The sequence below is a fragment of the Nycticebus coucang genome, chromosome 7 (assembly GCF_027406575.1).
Source record: "Nycticebus coucang isolate mNycCou1 chromosome 7, mNycCou1.pri, whole genome shotgun sequence".
Lineage (NCBI taxonomy): Eukaryota > Metazoa > Chordata > Mammalia > Primates > Lorisidae > Nycticebus > Nycticebus coucang.
In genome coordinates, this window is record NC_069786.1 from 6,458,354 (window position 1) to 6,475,208 (window position 16,855).

Here is a 16,855-nt window from a genome sequence, read left to right on the forward strand (position 1 = left end):
TCAGAAACATCCTCCCCTACACCTCAGCAGAAGCTATTTTGGGCTCCCCCCACCCAAGAGTCTCACTTTTCCATTTGCACTCTCTAATTACCCAAAGAATGGTTTGTTGGTATCAAATGTTTTATCAATGTACTCATTTTGGACATCAAGGGCAGATTCAACTTGAAAACAGACCTAAAATGGCCATTAAAAGATACACGGTGGCTCTACAGACCATAAGAAACTCCTCAGAGGCCCAGGTGCAAGCAGAAGATGGCCAGGCAGCCTATGGAGTAACCTCAATCCCCACAGATACAGGTGTGACAAAGCTTAGACACCAGGAACCAGTGGTTTCATTGTTTAAAAACATGTCTGAGACACCACTAACCTAGATCACGTCCTACAGGCCTTTACGATACTTTCCACAAAATTCAAATTCTACATCTTATGTTTAAAGGTCCCTAGAAAACTTGTCTGCTTAGTGCTTTCCTACCTCAACTTTCTTGTAAGAAAGTTTTCTGTTTTCTGTTTCACATTCCAAAATGAAACAGAAAACACACATAAAACATACTTAAAATCTGACACTATACACCAGCAACTACACACCTGGTCCTCTGGTACAGGAGTCAGTCACCCCATCTCCTGAGACATCTCTGCTCCTTTCGCACTCTCAACCCATCAGCCACACCCCATTTCCTCTGCCACTACCCTGACCTGCCACCCTGACCCAGCCATGGTATTGCTCACCTCACTATCTACTTCTACCTGGGCTGCACAAAACTCACAGGGGCAGCTTTGAAAGAATCCTAGCAACACTCTGCCTCAGCTTGCCTTAGGAGGAAGACCAGCTTCTCGTCCTCTGGTCAACAGCTAACCCGCAGGGTTCCAAGCAATAGGGTTAAGAGCCACTGTTTCTTGCTGTTTCTGCTGACTGTCCTGGCCACAGCACGGTTTTCCGAAAAATGTGCATTTATCCCCAGAGGATACCAAGATTTTCTCCTCAGCATCTACACTAGCTCCCTTCCAGCACTGGGAAGCTGGAAAGGACAAGACTCCCCTAGAGCAAGGGAGTGGAGTGATCCTAAGATCCTAAACCCCAATCCAGTGTTTTTGAATCTTATTTTTATCTCACAGCACACTTAAACCTGTAGTTAAACTTCCACAGTACACTTAAATTATATTGATAAAGGCTTGCAGCCTGTAGCACAGTAGTTACGGCACCAGCCACATACACCAAAGGTAGCAGGTTCAAGCCCACCCGGGGCCAGCTTAAACAATTGCAACAACAATAACAAAAAAGTAGCTGGGCGTGATGGCAGGCGCCTGTAGCTACTTGGGAGGCTGAGGCAAGAGAATCGCTTAAGACCAAGAGTTTGAGGTTGCTGTGAGCTGTGACGCCACAGCACTCTACCAAGGGCGACAAAAAAAAAAAACAAAACAATTATATTGATCAGAAAGAGTTAAAGTGGGATTACACCTATGGTGCATCTTACAAGGGTACATGTGAACCTTAGTAAATGTAGACTATAAATGTCTTAACACAATAAGTAAGAAAATTCCAGGAAGGCTATGTTAACCAGTGTGGTGAAAATGTGTCAGACGGTCTATAAAACCAGTGTATGGTGCCCCATGATCACATTAATGTACACAGCTATGATTTAATAATAAAATAAAAATGAGAGTTAAAAAAATGCACTTACTATGCTTTGAACTCCTTTCAAAAATAATGATCTTTAAAATTTTTCACAGTATACCTAAGATCCTCTCATGGCACACCAACTGAAAATCATACCCTAATCATTTTTATGAGAATGTTCACTTTATGGAAACAAAATAAAAACTTCAGAACAGACAAAAAAAAAAAAAAAAAAATCAGGGCGGCCCCTGTGGCTCAATGGGTAGGGCGCTAGCCACATACACCAAGGCCGGTGGGTTCAAACCCAGCCCGGGCCAGCTAAAATGACGACGACTACTGCAACCAAAAAATAGCCAGGTGTTGTGGCGGGTACCTGTAGTCCCAGCTACTTGGGGAGGCTGAGGCAAAAGAATTGCTTAAGCCTAAGAGTTTAAGGTTGCTGTGACGCCACAGCACTCTACTTAGGGCAACAGCTTGAGACTCTGTCTCCAAAAAGAGAAAAAAATTATAAGCTAGGCAACCAAAAGGCAAATTCAGAGAAACATATGCAAATTATTCAGATAAAGCGCTAATACCCTTAATATATAAATAACAGAACAAGAACAATAAAAACCCAACAGAAAAGAAAAATTAAGTCACGGACAGACAAAACTGTACTCCACAACCATAATGATGCTATTTCTCACAAACTGGCAAAGCCCAAAAGCTGGATAACACATTTCATTAGCAAGGTTGTAGGGAAAAATCTCACCTGCTTCTGGTGGGAGTACAAAACAGGAAAAACCCTATGAAGAGAACTTGGCAGTATCCTAACTGCCTATGCATTTGCTCTCTGATCCAGTAATCCCACTGCTAGGAATCCTCTCTGAAGACCATGTCCACAAACACAATCAACGTAAGCGTAAGACTGTTCACAGCAGCATTACTGGAATAGCAAACATTTCAAACAACTTCAACACCCATCACAAGCAAAGTGGTTGAATCAACGGTAAAAACCCCACAAGACGGTTGTTATGCAACAGTATTATATTAAAAAAAAAAAAAAATAGAGCAAACCTGTGTGAACTGCAATGGAGTGATTCCTAGTGTACATTAAGTTGACAAAGTGAACAGCGCCTGCATCTCTTTTCCAAAAAGAATTACTGTTCAGCTATGAGAAAATACATAATGCAGGCCTCCTCCAACTGCCAGTCCTCACTCACTCCAGAGTACCCCAGGCTGGCTGAGACTCCAGAAGTCTGAGGCTCTTCCTCCCTAATTCTGCTTCCTCACTCCCTGGTTTATTCTTCTCAAAAGTTTTTGCTTTCCTAATTCCATCCCAGTGTCCACTACCATTTTTGTAACAAAGGACAAATTAGAACATGTGAAATTGTTGATGTGGGGTTATTTGTCAATTCTCAGCATGAGTAAAAGGTCAAGTCTAGGCCTCTTCCCTGGATAGAAGGCCACAGCTGGAGGACAGAGAACAAACATGGGTTTTAGAGGTCTTACAAGGCTGCAATGATAAAACTGGACCTTTTAGTAGCTTCAAAGCCAACAGAAGTCCTCTTTTTAAGACATGCCAAATTATAAACGGTATCCCAGCACAAAGTTAAAAAGCAAAACCCAAAAATATCTGAAATGAAAAACAGAGTATTTTGCTCCCCTGGTGGTGAAGAGACAAAGATCTGAGTCAGGATTCACAGAAGAGGATGGGCTATGCAGAGCATACCAGGCTGATCGAAGCTCAATACTCCAAGATAAGGACAAACCAAAGGGAAAATGTGCCTCACCAAAACTGAAATGCACCTAAGCCTAGCTCCTGAGTGAATAAAGACTACCTGCCTAGCAAAAGACACCGACAAGGGGGCGGGGCGAGGGGCTGCCTGTAGCTCAGTGGTTAGTGTGCCAGCCACATGCTCGGGGGCTGGTGGGCTTGAACCCGGCCAAGGCCTGCTGAACAAACAAACCAACAAATAAAAAACAGCCAGGCGTTGTGGTGGGCGCCTATAGCCAGCTACTAGGGAGGCTGAGGCAAGAGGTTCACTTGAACACAAGAATTTGAGGTTGCTGTGAACTAAGACGCCATATCACTCTACCAAGGGTGACCAAGTGAAACCAAAAAAAAAATGAATTTTATAATACACAGATTTTATAGCAATTTAGAACAGAATTAGCAAAATTAGTGAAATGGAAGCAGACAAGTAGAAACTACCTATATTAAAGCTCATGGAGAAAAAAATGTAAACACAAAACTGAAGCAGGAGGACAGCATCCTCCTGGAGCCAACGCAGAGCAGTGGCCTAAGATGCTTGTAGATGGAGTCCCAAGAGAAGATAAAAGGGGGCAGCAAAAATATCTGGAAAGCAACTGTTAATGCTGGAAGACATCAATCAAGAAGTCAATAAACACCCTGTATATTCAGCAAGGTAAACACAAAGAAAATCTCATCTAGTAAAACAAAGATATTCCCTTTCTGCAGAGCTCTCAGAAAGGAAACCTGCCAACTGAAGGCATACACCAATTACAACAACCACTATGATACACCATGCTGTTCGTTCATTATCGTAAAACATAATGTAAAAATAAAACATTTGTAACAGTAGGAAATAAGGGTCTCTTTTCATGATTTTTGTAAAACTTTTGCAAAATGAAGAATGCATACAGGCTCTCGCACCAAAGGAACATCTTGTTGGAACACCTACAGTCATTTGCAGTCAAAAAGTTAAAAGCAGCAGGGGGAACAGAATATGGGGGGGAAGCAGAGAAGGGACAAAATTTCAAAGAAGCAGAAATTATTCTGACAGAAACCAAAAGACAATACAATCACATCTTTAAAGTGCTGAGAGAAAATAACTGCCAACCTAAACTCTGAATTATTGTGGTAGGCAAAAGAGGGGGAGGGGGGCAAAAGATACCATGTAGATATAAACCCAATTATATCAGTTAACTACATTACTACAATTAAAAGACAAAGCATTTTTAGGAAGATCTCACACTTTTCCATTAAACATAAATGAAAATGGACTCTTACTCACCAGCCAGTAAGAGTATGAAACGGCATAAAAGTACTTTCTTTTCTCATGTCTTCTCAGCTTTTGGTACTGAAGTTATGCTGGTCTCAAAATCCCATGCACATAATCCCATACACAAGTTAACTCCCTGGTTTAAATGGCCTGAAGTGGTTACTAGTTCCTGCACTGAGCCCTCACTGATAGGTAGTTTTAGAAAAGTCAGGGACACTAAAAACATCAAAATCAAGAAAATAAGTAATATGTCTTGGTGCCCGTGGCACAATGGTTATGGTGCCAGCCACATACACCAAAGTTGGCGGGTTCAAACCCAGTCCAGGCCAGCTAAACAACTACAACAAAAAATAGCCAGGCATTCTGGCGGGCACCTGTAGTCCCAGCTACTTGGGAGGCTGAGGCAAGAGAATCGCTTGCTTAACCCAAGAGTTTGAGGTTGCTGTGAGCTATGACGCCAGGGCAACATAGTGATACTCTGCCTCAAAAAAAAAAAAAAAGAGAGAGACTTGGCATGCATAGCACTGTGGTTACGGTGCCAGGCAGCCACATACACTTCACTGCCTCCCTCCCTCACAGCCTTTGACTAGCTGACTCCACTAAGGGTAAGGAACATGGTTCAGGCCTAAGTTACTAAGTAGAATCCCCTGGCCACAGTCCAGGAATAAACACTAAATTCGATCAGAATAAACTCCAAGACTGGCTTGAATAGAAAATAAGAAGCTCCCTTGGGCTTTCCTGTAGGGCAGAGATAAAGAGACTTCTAGTGAGGCTGAACCTCACAGAGACTGTAATGAGGAAGAATGGGACCTTTGGCCAACAAGCCAATACTGACCAAGTGAAGTTCAAAACAGGAGGCAGAGAAACTAGATCATGGTCCCAACTGCTGGAGCCATCAGATCAAGCACTGACCTAATGCAAGTCTAGCTCTTAACTTTTTAATTCCATATAGTTTCTTCCTTGTCGAAGCTACTAGGTTTGTCAATCAAAAGCATTCTTAATCACAATGAAATATACCAAGTGTTCAAAGTTCAATAATGGAAACAAAATTTTACTTGCTCACCTGGATAACCAATTCCTTTGGCATTTGCATAGGGAACCCCAGAAGATCCAGGGCTATAAACAGGATTCATGATTTCAAGAACTAAAAGAGAAAAAAAAAAAAGTGATTTAGCTGAGACCCCTTTCCTCAGATTTTTCTCCATCAACAGTCCCAAAATAGTAAGAATCCTTTGTCCAGTCTACTATAAAACGATACTCCATACAGCTCCCAAATGGCACAGAACAGAAAAGAAACACCCAGTGCCCTGAACAGGACACTGTAAACTTTCCTTTACAACTCTCTTCAGCCTATCAAAGGAGACAAGTTTACTTCGAACTTCTACAAATAATCTAAATGTTCTTGAAACCAGAAAATAGTTGAGTAAACCAAGATATACCCAGAGCATCATCATGCCAGCTGCTTTTTAAAAAAAAAATACTTAAAAACATAGGAATGATACAATGCTAAGTGGAAAAAAAAAAGTAAGATACTACACTGCATTACCCAGCGCAATCCCAAAGTCACACCTAAGCAAGCACTTCTGGCACAATCAGAGAAAAGTCTGGAGCGGCGCCTGTGGCTCAAGGAGTAGGGCGCCAGCCCCATGTACCGGAGGTGGTGGATTCATAACCCGGCCCGGCCCAAAAAACTGCAAAAAAAAAGGAAAAGTCTGGAAGGAAATGCAAAATATGAACAGTGATGCTACTAGATGGAGCATGTTTAGTGTTCCTTTTCCACTTTCCTGTATTTCTTAACTTACATTAAATATATTTTTTTCCTAAAAAAGACTAAGACAAATTAGCTACAGCTCAGCAACTCAAGTAATCCACTCAATGTTCTATCATCTGCAGGTCTTTTTTCCTGAAAAGTTTAAGAATGTGTACGGTTATAACCATGATTCTACCCCTTCCTCGATATAAACATCCTCCTTAGTGTTTCCAGCAAGCTTTCTGAATGTTATCACCCAGTATACTCCTGAAGTGTGAGCTCTCACTATTCCTCATCTGGTAAATCACTGACTCATATGGATGGAAATTCAGGTGATCTTTAATTTAAAACTACGGTTCTCGACCTGTGGGTCACAACCCACAGGAACTGCATTAAAGGGTCGCGGCATTGGGAAGGTTGAGAACCACTGATTTAACATAAAAACAGCATGCGTGGGGACAAAGGGTGTATGGAGTTCTCTGTACCTTCTGCTCAATTTCTCTGTGAACCTGAAACTGCTCTAAAAATAATCTACTTTTAAAATTTAAAAAAGGAAAAAAGATTAGCCATAGCCAGACACAGTGGCTCACACCTCTAATCCTAGCACTGTAGGAGGCTGAGCAGAAGAACTGCTTTGAGCTCAGGTGTCAGAGACCAGCCTAAGCAAGATCAAGACCCCCCCATCTCTACTAAAAATAGAAAAATTAGGACTGGGTGCAATGGCTCACACCTGTAATCCTAGCACTCTGGGAGGCGGAGGCGGGTGGACAGCGTGAGCTCATGAGTTCAAGACCAGCCTGAGCAAAATCGAGACCCCATCTCTATTAAAATAGAAAAACTGAGGCAAGAGGCTCACCTGAGCCTAACAGTTAGAGGTTAGGCTACGACATCACAGCACTCTAACCAGGGCAACAGCTTGAGACTGTCTTAAAAAAAAAAAAAAAAGAAAAGAGAAAAATTAGCCAGGCATCATGTTGGGTGCCTGTAGTACTAGCTACTCAGGAGGGTGAGGCAAGAGGATTGCTGAAGCCCAAGAGTTTGAAGTTGCTGTGCGCTAGGCTGACACCATGGCCCACTCTAGCCTAGACAACAGAGGAGGAGGAAGGGAGGGAGGGAGAGAGGAAAGATAAGAAGAAAAAGATTACATGTGCATTTATTTGCTTGTTTAGTATCTGACTTCCCCACATCCACATCTAGAATGCAGTAGCCCGTGTAAACTGGGAACATGTACTTGGTTTTGTTTATTGTGGTTTATCTCCAGCACCAATGACAATGTCTAGTACAAAATACGGTGCAACCATCTGCTGACTTTCTCAAAAACACATGCACTTAAGAACACTCAACAAGTTCCATTACAAAGACAAAATAAAAAGAAAAATACACTATATTTTCAGCTCATGTGACTCATTTAGAATATTCACAACGAAGCAGTCCAGTAAAAATAATAATAGGTCGTATCTTTAGCCTCTGTAACAAGTAGTTCTGCCTAAATTAGGAATAAATTAGCTAATCAGTGATTTCAACATTCCATTACCCAAACTGTCCAGTTCTTTCAAACGTCTAAATCAAAGCCAGGGGCCAGAGGTGAGTGGACTACTTGAGCTCATATGACCGAGACCAGCCTGAGCTACAGTGAGACCCCAGACCCCATCTCTAAAAATAGTTGGGCGTTGTGAGACTGTCTCAAAAAAAAAAAAAAAAGAAAAAGAAAAAAAAAGCCAGAGGCCAAATTTGTCATAACATCCACAACTATAGCTAAGTGACAAGTGTTGATTGGTGCTGTCCAAAAGAACTTTCTGCACTTCACTCTGTGCTGTCCACATGGCAGCCACTTCCCTGCCAAGTGAAGACTGAGCAGCTGAAAACTGTGGCTTGTGTAATCTTTCAGCGTTATCTCACTATTTAGTCACATGTGGCTGGGGGCTACTGCATTGGACAGCACAGATCTACAGACCAAAGTAGAGAGAAAATGCAGAAAGGCACAGCAGACAGATAGGAGAATCACTTGCATGTTTTAAATCATGGTTGAAGAACACATTAGTAAATGCTAATTCCTATTCCCTTGCACTCTCAACCCATTTCTGGTAGATCTACAACATAGAAACTGTGGAGCCTCTCAAATATTCCATCTACTTCCTAGCACTTTAGACGCTGAAACAGGAGGATTGCTCAAAGTTAGGAGTTCAGGACGGGTTCTCACTCTGTCACCCAGGATGCAGAGCAGTGGCACCATCATACTCACTGCAGCCTGGAATTCCTAAGCTGAAGAGATCCTCCTGCCTCAGCCTCCTGAACAGCTGGTACTACATGTGTGTGTCACCACATCTGGCTAATTTTTCTTTAGTTGAGGAACAAGGCCTCACTGTGTTGTCCAGGCTGGTTTTAAATTCCTGGCCTCAAGTGATCCTCCCGTCTTGGCCTCCCAAAGTGCTGGGACTACAGGTGTGAGCCACTGTGCCTGGCCTAAATTTAATCTTCTTAATCAAATTCAAGATTAGCAAAGCACTGGCTCGGCGCCTGTAGCTCAGCGGCTAGGGTGCAGCTACATACACCGGGGCTGACAGGTTCAAACCCAGTCTGGGCCTGCCAAACAGTGACAACTGTAACAAAAAAGTAGCCAGGTATTGTGGAGGGCACCTATAGTCCCAGCTATTTGAGAGGCTGAGGCAAGACAATCACTTAAGCTCAAGAGTTTGAGGTTGCTGTGAGCTATGATACCACGGCACTCTGTGGAGGGCAACACAATGAGACTCTGTTTCAAAAAAAAAAAAAAAAATTAGCAAAGCACTACTCAAAGGCCATGTAGAGACAATCACAGTCCCTAAGTTAACAATCTAGAAAAGTTCTGTCCAACAAACCTGTCTGGGAAGATGAAAAGTTATCTCTGTACTGTAGTCCAAAGATAGTAACAACTTTCAGTTTAACTTTAATTAAGTTAAAACAATCTCATGTAGTTGACAGCTATTGTACTGGACAGTACAGGCCTATGATTAATAATAGTAATACAAGGCAAAGACTGTTAGGAGTCACTAAGAAAATCAAGTGTTCCAAAGGTAGAGTGGGAAAAGCAAAAATTCAATGGCGGAGGGGAGGGAATAGTCAGAAAAAACTTGATTAAAGCAGCACCATTTTCAAAAAGCAATGGATAGGATCCTAACCAGCCAAGAAATGACAAAAACAAGATGCATTTTCGGAATATTGGGCAATGAAGTTTGTCTGGAGCTTGGACTACATGTATGAAATCAGCAATGGAGGATAATAAGAGACACAGGTTAGGCTGCAACCTCAGATGTGGGCAGAGCAGGAGCTGTCATCTGGTAGGCAATGAAGGTATCAAATAGCACAGCAATTAAACAGGCAGTTACAATATGAGCCCACAATTCTACACCTAGGAGTAAACCCAAAAGAAGTGAAAACATAAGACTACCCTAAAAGATGTACATGAATTTTTATAACATTATTCACAATAGCCAAAAACTACAAACAGCCCAAATGAGGTTCTTCAGAATGTCTATTAATATAATGCAATTTACCCCTGCCACTAAAAAATTTTACAGAATCACATTTGAATTCTAGTGAAGTTTCAAAGCAACCAGAAGTCATATTTCCTGAAAGCAGTTTTACTTCATCAGAGGCTAAAAAAAAATCCCAAAGTAAATATAAACGTTTAATGAATTGAAAATTACAGATAGTCAGGCGCAACGGCTTACACCTGTAATCCCAGCACTCTGGAAGGCAGAGATGGGTGGACTGCCTGACCTCACGAAGTTTGAGACATGAGCAAGACCCCGTCCCTAGGCCCTGCGCCTGTACCTCAGCTATTAGGGTGCTGGCAACATACCCTGAGGCAGGCAGGTATGAACCCAGCCCAGGCCTGTTAAACAACTGCAATAACAACAAAAAAAAATAGTTGGGCATTGCAGCAGGCGCTATAGTCCCAGCTACTTGGGAGGCTGAGGCAAGAGAATGGCTTAAGCCCAAGAGTTAGAGGTTGTGAGCTGTGACATCACAGCACTCTACCAATGGTGACATAGTGAGATTGTCTTTAAAAAAAAAAAAAAACCCTGAGCCTTGTGGCGGGCACCCGCCTGTAGTCCCAGCTACTCATGAAGATGAGACAAGAGAATCGCTTGAGCCCAGGAGACTGAGGTTGCTGTGAGCTATAACGCCACGGCATCTACCAAGGGTGACAAAGAGAAACTGTCTCAAAAAAAAAAAAAGAAAGAGAAAGACAATTACAGGTAGATAACATACAACAGAATGATAGAAGAAAATGTTGGTGTTCCTTCTCTAAAAGCCAAAAACATAACTCATATTTGTCTGAACAAAAGCCAATAATCTCCTTCAGTAACTTTTTCAAGTGATGAGAAAGACTCCCCCAAGAGATTGAACTGGAGGGTAGGAAAATCCCTTGTTCAGCACCATCTCCCTGCATCTCACACAGTGCCTGGCACACAGGAAGCTCTTACTACCTTTCAAATGCTCCTGAATAAGTGAAAAACTTTCCAACAGAAAATATGGGACTTTTCATATCAACAAATATTACCTCAAGACATTTATTTAAAATTTAATTCAGAATTGTCAAAACATTATCTGTTTACTGACTTATGGACTTGAAACCTGAATCACTGATCAATCTTAACATCACTAAGAGTCAAACCGTGTGCATCCTTAAATGATGAAAATACGAATTATTCTGCATCATCTAAGATGCACTGCTACAAAAATCAAATGGCACCTATAGACATAAATTTTCAGCCTGAAGGAAGACAGGAGTTGGAGGAATATGCTAAATAACACCACGAAGCCATCAGACAGACCCCAAAGAAGTCAGGGATTCTAGATGACAAATGCTTCAATAAGTCAATAGTGAGGAAAATAGGGGGAAGCAGGATTGTTCTACATTAAAATACATTTAGACATAAGGGCAACAGATGGATTTTGTTTGGATTCTGATTTATTAAAAACTATAAACATATTTTAAGAATATTTGGACCAGGCACGGTGGCTCATGCCTGTAATCGTAGCACTCTGGGAGGACAAGGCAGGTAGACTGCTAGAGCTCATGAGTTCAAGACTAGCCTCAGCAAGAGCCAGACCGTCTCTAACAAAGAGAGACACCTGTAGTCCCAGCTACTCGGGAGGCTAAGACAAGAGAATTGCTTGAGCCCAGGAGACTGCAGTCGCTGTGAGCTATGATGCCACAGCACTCTACCAAGGGTGACAAAGTGAGACTCTATCTCAAAAAAAAAAAAAGGAATTATTTGAGACAAAACTGAATATGGGCTGGGTATCAGATGGCAGGAAAGAATTAAGTGTGATAATGCTGTGGTTATGTATAAATACAGCAAATTGATACTTTATACCAAGATGTTGAGTACATATGGTTGTACACTGTATTGTACTTCTTCACTGTGGATAAAGTAAAAATGAAGAAAAAACAAAGAAAAAACACACCATCCCCAATACATCTTAAGACTTTATTTCCCAGTCTGATTTGGTGTGAACGAAGGGCCCCAATTCCAAGGCTGGATCCAAAAAAGGGTTAACGCTTTTTGTTTTGAGACAAGAGTCTCACTTTGTCTCCTTGGGTAGTGTCCTGGCAGCATAGCTCACAGCAGACTTTTGGGCTCAAGATATCCTCTTGCCTCAGCCTCCCAGGTAGCTAGGACTACAGATGCCCACGACAATGCTGAGCTATTTTTAGAGATAGGGTCTGGCTCTTGCTCCAGCTGGTCTTAACTCCTGAGCTCAGGCAATCCATCCACCTTGGCCTCCTGGAGTGCTAGGATTACAGGCATGAGGCACTGTGCTCAGCCCTTTTTTTTTTTTTTTTTTTGAGATAGTCTCACTGTTGGCCTGGAGTTGAGTGCCATGGTTTCATCAACAGATTCTTGGGCTCAAGCGATCCTCATGCCTCAGTTTTCCAAGTAGCTGGGATTCCAGGCACCTGCCACAACACCTGGCTAGTCTATTTTTAGTAGAAATGAGGTCTCGCTCTTGCTCAGGCTGTCCTCCAACTCCTGAGCTCAAGCAATCCACCTGTCTCAGCCTTATAGAATGGTATCACTTTTTTAAAAGTTGCTCATTTGAAATTACTCAACTTTTAGAACTCATACATGGACTGACATATGCATCAGAACAGAGAAATCTCAGGTTTGCCCTTAAAATGACGACAGCAAAAATTCCTTAACTTGAAAAACTCCAATAATCATCAGACGTACTTTTTTTTTTTTTTTTTTAGAGACAGAGTTTCACTTTGCTGCCCTCAGCAGAATGCTGTGGCATCATAGCTCACAGCAACCTCCAGCTCTTGGGCTTAGGCGATTCTCTTGCCTCAGCCTCCCAAGTAGCTGGGACCACAGGTGCCCGCCACAATGCCTGGCTATTTTTTGTTGCAGTTTGGCCAGGGCTGGGTTTGAACCCGACACCCTCGGTATGTGGGGCTGGTACCCTACTCACTGAGCCACAGGCGCACCCACCTTTTTTTTTAACTGAGACAGAGTCTCACTTTATCACCCTTGGTAAAGTGCTGTGGCATCACAGCTCACAGCAACCTCCAACTCTTGGGCTTAAGCAATTCTCTTGCCTCAGCCTCCCAAGTAGCTGGGACTATAGGCACCTGCCACAATGCCCAGTTATTTTTTTTTGTTTTGGGGCTGGGGCTGGGTTCGAACCCACCAGCCCTGGTGCATGTGGCTGGCGCCCTACCCACTGAGCTATGGGTGCCACCCAGAAGAAAAGTATCTTTAAAATGGCTTGGCACCCGTAGCACAGTGGTTACGGCGCCAGCCACATACACCGAAGTTGGTGGGTTTGAACCCAGACTGGGCCAGCTAAAACAACAATGACAACTGCAACAAAAAATAGCTGGGCATTGCAGCAGGCACCTGTAATCCCACCTATTTGGGAGGCTGAGGCAAGAGAATGCTTAAGCCCAAGAGTTTGAGGTTGCTGTGAGCTGTGACACACAGCACTCTACCAAGGGTGACATAGTGGAACTCTGTCTCGAAAAAATAAATAAAATGAAAGGCTCTACTACTTTCTCTAGTTTTGAAATTACCCATGATCTAAATAAAATTCCCACACAGATTAGTAATTATGAAATAATAAAATACAAGACTTTTAAAATTTTACATCAACAAACCTAGTTTCATGGGGCTTAAGTTCTATTTCTTTCAGAAACAATATATAAGACACAATACTCTTTAGAATAATCAACATTGGAAATCTCAGCAATGTCTGACGTTACCCAGAATGTATGCAATATGAGAAAGTTCTCTCCTACCCTCTCCCCACTTTTACTAACTTTACTGGTAGGTTTGCATTCTAAGGAGAAATTAATGTATTTCTGCACAGTAGAATCAGACTTAAAAGATGAAGACAAAGTAAAACAGACATCAGAAAATACTGTTCTATTACAATGGTGTAGGACTGTTTTAAAATTGTCAGCTGATCCAGGAAAACGAACTGTCTATATCCAAAACAAGTTTAGTTAAACATTTCCCTTTGAACTAAAGAACCTATAAGAAAAGTCATTTTAAAATGCACTTTAGATTTTTCACTTTCATTTTCCCTATGTTTGAAATTCAAATAATGTTTGCATTATAATTTTTTTATTATTAATTTTTATTTTATTATTGTTATTATTTTTTTTTTTTTTGCAGTTTTTGGCCAGGGTTGGGTTTGAACCTGCCACCTCTGGCATATGGGGCTGGCGTCCTACCCCTCTGAGCCACAGGAGCCGCCCGGCATTATAATTCTAACCTTAAAATGAAAATGAATTGAAAGGCAACTATACACGTAGCCAAGCCCTAACATACTAACGTCTGATAAGAAGACAGGGCAGTAAGAGCAGAGGCAGCTTCCTCCTTGCTTCCACACAAAGCTTAACCCTTCCACTATTCCTAAGGGCAGGAGGCAGGAAGAAGGAAGGGGAAACTACCTGCTGGGGCAATTCTAGTGACGGTGGCACAGGGAACATCCAGGAGAACCCCCGAAGAAGATGGTCTTGCCTCAGCCTCCCAGGATGGTAGGACTACGGGAGCCCACCACAATGCTTGGTGTGTACAGCTCTTAAAGCCTGGGGGGCGTTCCTCCAATAGACCTTCAGTTTCACTTAGTCACAATCACAGTTTTAACTCATTTTAAAGCTTTCTTGCCAGCCAAAACACTCCAAAATATTACATCAAAGTAAGCCTGCTTTATAAAAACTAAGGGGAGCAAAATCTTCCCAACCTCTACAACACTAGCTTTGAAATTAGGAAAAACAGCTTTAGACTCCTCAACTCTTGGCTGTCAAAGCAAAAATAACCCACTCGAGTTTTAAAGTGTGTAGCTATTATTTAATCAGAAGTGGTTCGTCCCAAATATCTGAGACTAATCTCAAATTAGACAAGGATGACTTGAAAATTTAAAGATTTGGAACTATATAAACTTTTCTTTCTTTTTTTTTTTTTTGTAGAGACAGTCTCACTTTATGGCCCTTGGTAGAGTGCCGTGGCATCACACAGCTCACAGCAACCTCCAGCTCCTGGGCTTAAGCTATTCTCCTGCCTCAGCCTCCCGAGTAGCTGGGACTACAGGCGCCCACCACAGCACCCGGCTATTTTTTTTGTTGCAGTTTGGCCGGGGCTGGGTTTGAACCCGCCACCCTTGGCATATGGGGCCGGCGCCCTACTCACTGAGTCACAGGCGCTGCCCTAAACTTTTCATTTTAAAGCTTTCTTGCACGCCAAGCCACTCCAAAATATATTTGTTTCACTTCAATGATCAAACGTTAACTGATACAAACCATTAGGTACACGTTTAATGTTCACATGTTATAAAAAAGAAATGCCCAATTTGCGGACATGATGCATTCTTTAGTTAACCGAGGCTATGCCACGAAACGCCCTTTCTGAAGAAAATCTTAAAAGCCTAATTTGAAATCATGCGTTTTCAAGCTGGAGGAGGGTGGGGGAAGTCGCGCAGTTTCCGCCAGGCAAACGGAGTAATTTTTACTTTGTGGGTAGACAAAGTAAGTAGTTATATATTCTAAATGATTACAATCACAACTCACTGCTCCCCGGTTTTTCGTACTCAAACTATTTTCCTGATCCGCTCTAACTCCGACCTTTAGAAGACCAAGGAAACATTCTGCGCTACAAACCCGCCCCTCGTCGGCCACCTGGGCTGCAGTCCCGGGCCGCCAGACCGCACCTGCCCGCACCCCCGGGCTGCGCTGCTCTCCATCCCTGGCCACCCCCTCCCCCAGCCCGGCCCGGCCCGCGGGACAAAGCGCGCACCGGGCCCTGCCCGCCCAGCGACCCAAGCCGCTGGCCCGACCTTGGCGCCGCCCCGGGCGGCCACACAAAGCGCCGCACTTCCGGCCGATCGGCGCCCCGCCCGCCCCGGCCCGCCCCCGCTCACCGCGCCGCAGCAGCGGCCTGGGCCTCAGTGACCAGCGTAAACCCGCCCGTGGCGGGCTTGGCCGTGGGGCGAGATGAAAGGCGAGCGCTGCGGACGCCTGATCCGATGCGGGGCTGACCCGCGAAGCCCCGCGTCCCAGCCGCCTCCCGGGCGCCGCGCTCCCGCTCTCTTGGCTCGGCTCGGCCCGCCTCTCCGCAGCCCGCGCTCCCCGCCGACGCTGCGCAGCCACCCGAGCCACCGACTTCACTTCCGCCCGTGGCGCGCCGCAGCGGGGGCGCGTCTGGCACGTGACCCAGCGGCGTGCGCGCTCCCACGGCGTCCGTGAGGCGCCCGGATGGACTAGTGCTTGCGGATGCGGGTCGGGGAAGACCGGGCCGACGTTAAGTGGGGACTGTTTGTCTTCGCACGGTGTGACGCGCCTGTCGCTGCTGTGATAATTCACATAACACGTTATTAAGCAAAAATACCACGTCGGAACATAGTTATAGCTTTGTCTTCACTTTTTGCAAGAACAGTGTTTGAGACAGCCCCCGCACCGCCGGACGCTTTGTGCAGACCCAGACGCCCGGTGCGGGGCCGGGAGGACCGCGGGGCGATAGGCCTGAGCGCTCTGCGGTCCCGAAGTCCTGCAGCGCCGGTGGCGACTCGTCTTACACGCGCACAGGTCGACTGACTTCCAGAACGCACGACTGCTGACGAGAGGCCCGGGTCGGACGAGGACTCCCCGTACCGAAGGCCCGGCTTCTCTGCTGCGGCGGTGGGAGCCGTGCCCGGCGGGGCCCGGGAGCGGACCGCGGGGGCCTGTGCCCGCCCGAGCCGGAGCAGCCACATCTAATGCGCTGCCGGCTGCTCTTCCCACCGAGGGTGCTGCGGGGTGTAACTGTCAGGTTTAAGGGTGGGTAGAAACAGTTGCAAAGGACGTGACTTCTAGGGCACTGTAAATGACAATTTTTAGTAAAATTGGTACGTTACGCTTTTACGTGTATCCATTGATATATAAAACACCGTGGTGATTTGGGTCCCACAATTTCCGTTTTGAAAATACATTTTCTGTAACTACAAAATGCCGTCAGC

The 16,855-nt window shown here is 44.2% G+C and overlaps 1 protein-coding gene across 4 annotated transcripts in view; it reads right to left on the minus strand.

Moving 5' to 3' along the window:
* FAM168B (family with sequence similarity 168 member B) overlaps window positions 1–16,018 on the minus strand; it is a 36,112-nt gene extending 20,094 nt beyond the window's left edge. For 2 of the 4 annotated variants that reach the window (XM_053597148.1, XM_053597145.1), the window contains exons 1-2: window positions 15,782–16,018; window positions 5,684–5,764 (exon numbers count right to left, since the gene is read on the minus strand). In XM_053597148.1, the coding sequence (XP_053453123.1) occupies window positions 5,684–5,753 (70 nt within the window). In that variant the 5' untranslated portion in view covers window positions 5,754–5,764; window positions 15,782–16,018. Of the gene's footprint in view, window positions 1–5,683; window positions 5,765–15,521; window positions 15,581–15,781 lie in introns of those variants that run through there. The other 2 variants (XM_053597147.1, XM_053597146.1) reach the window with 2 other exon arrangements.
* Between the last annotated feature and the right edge of the window lie 837 nt (window positions 16,019–16,855).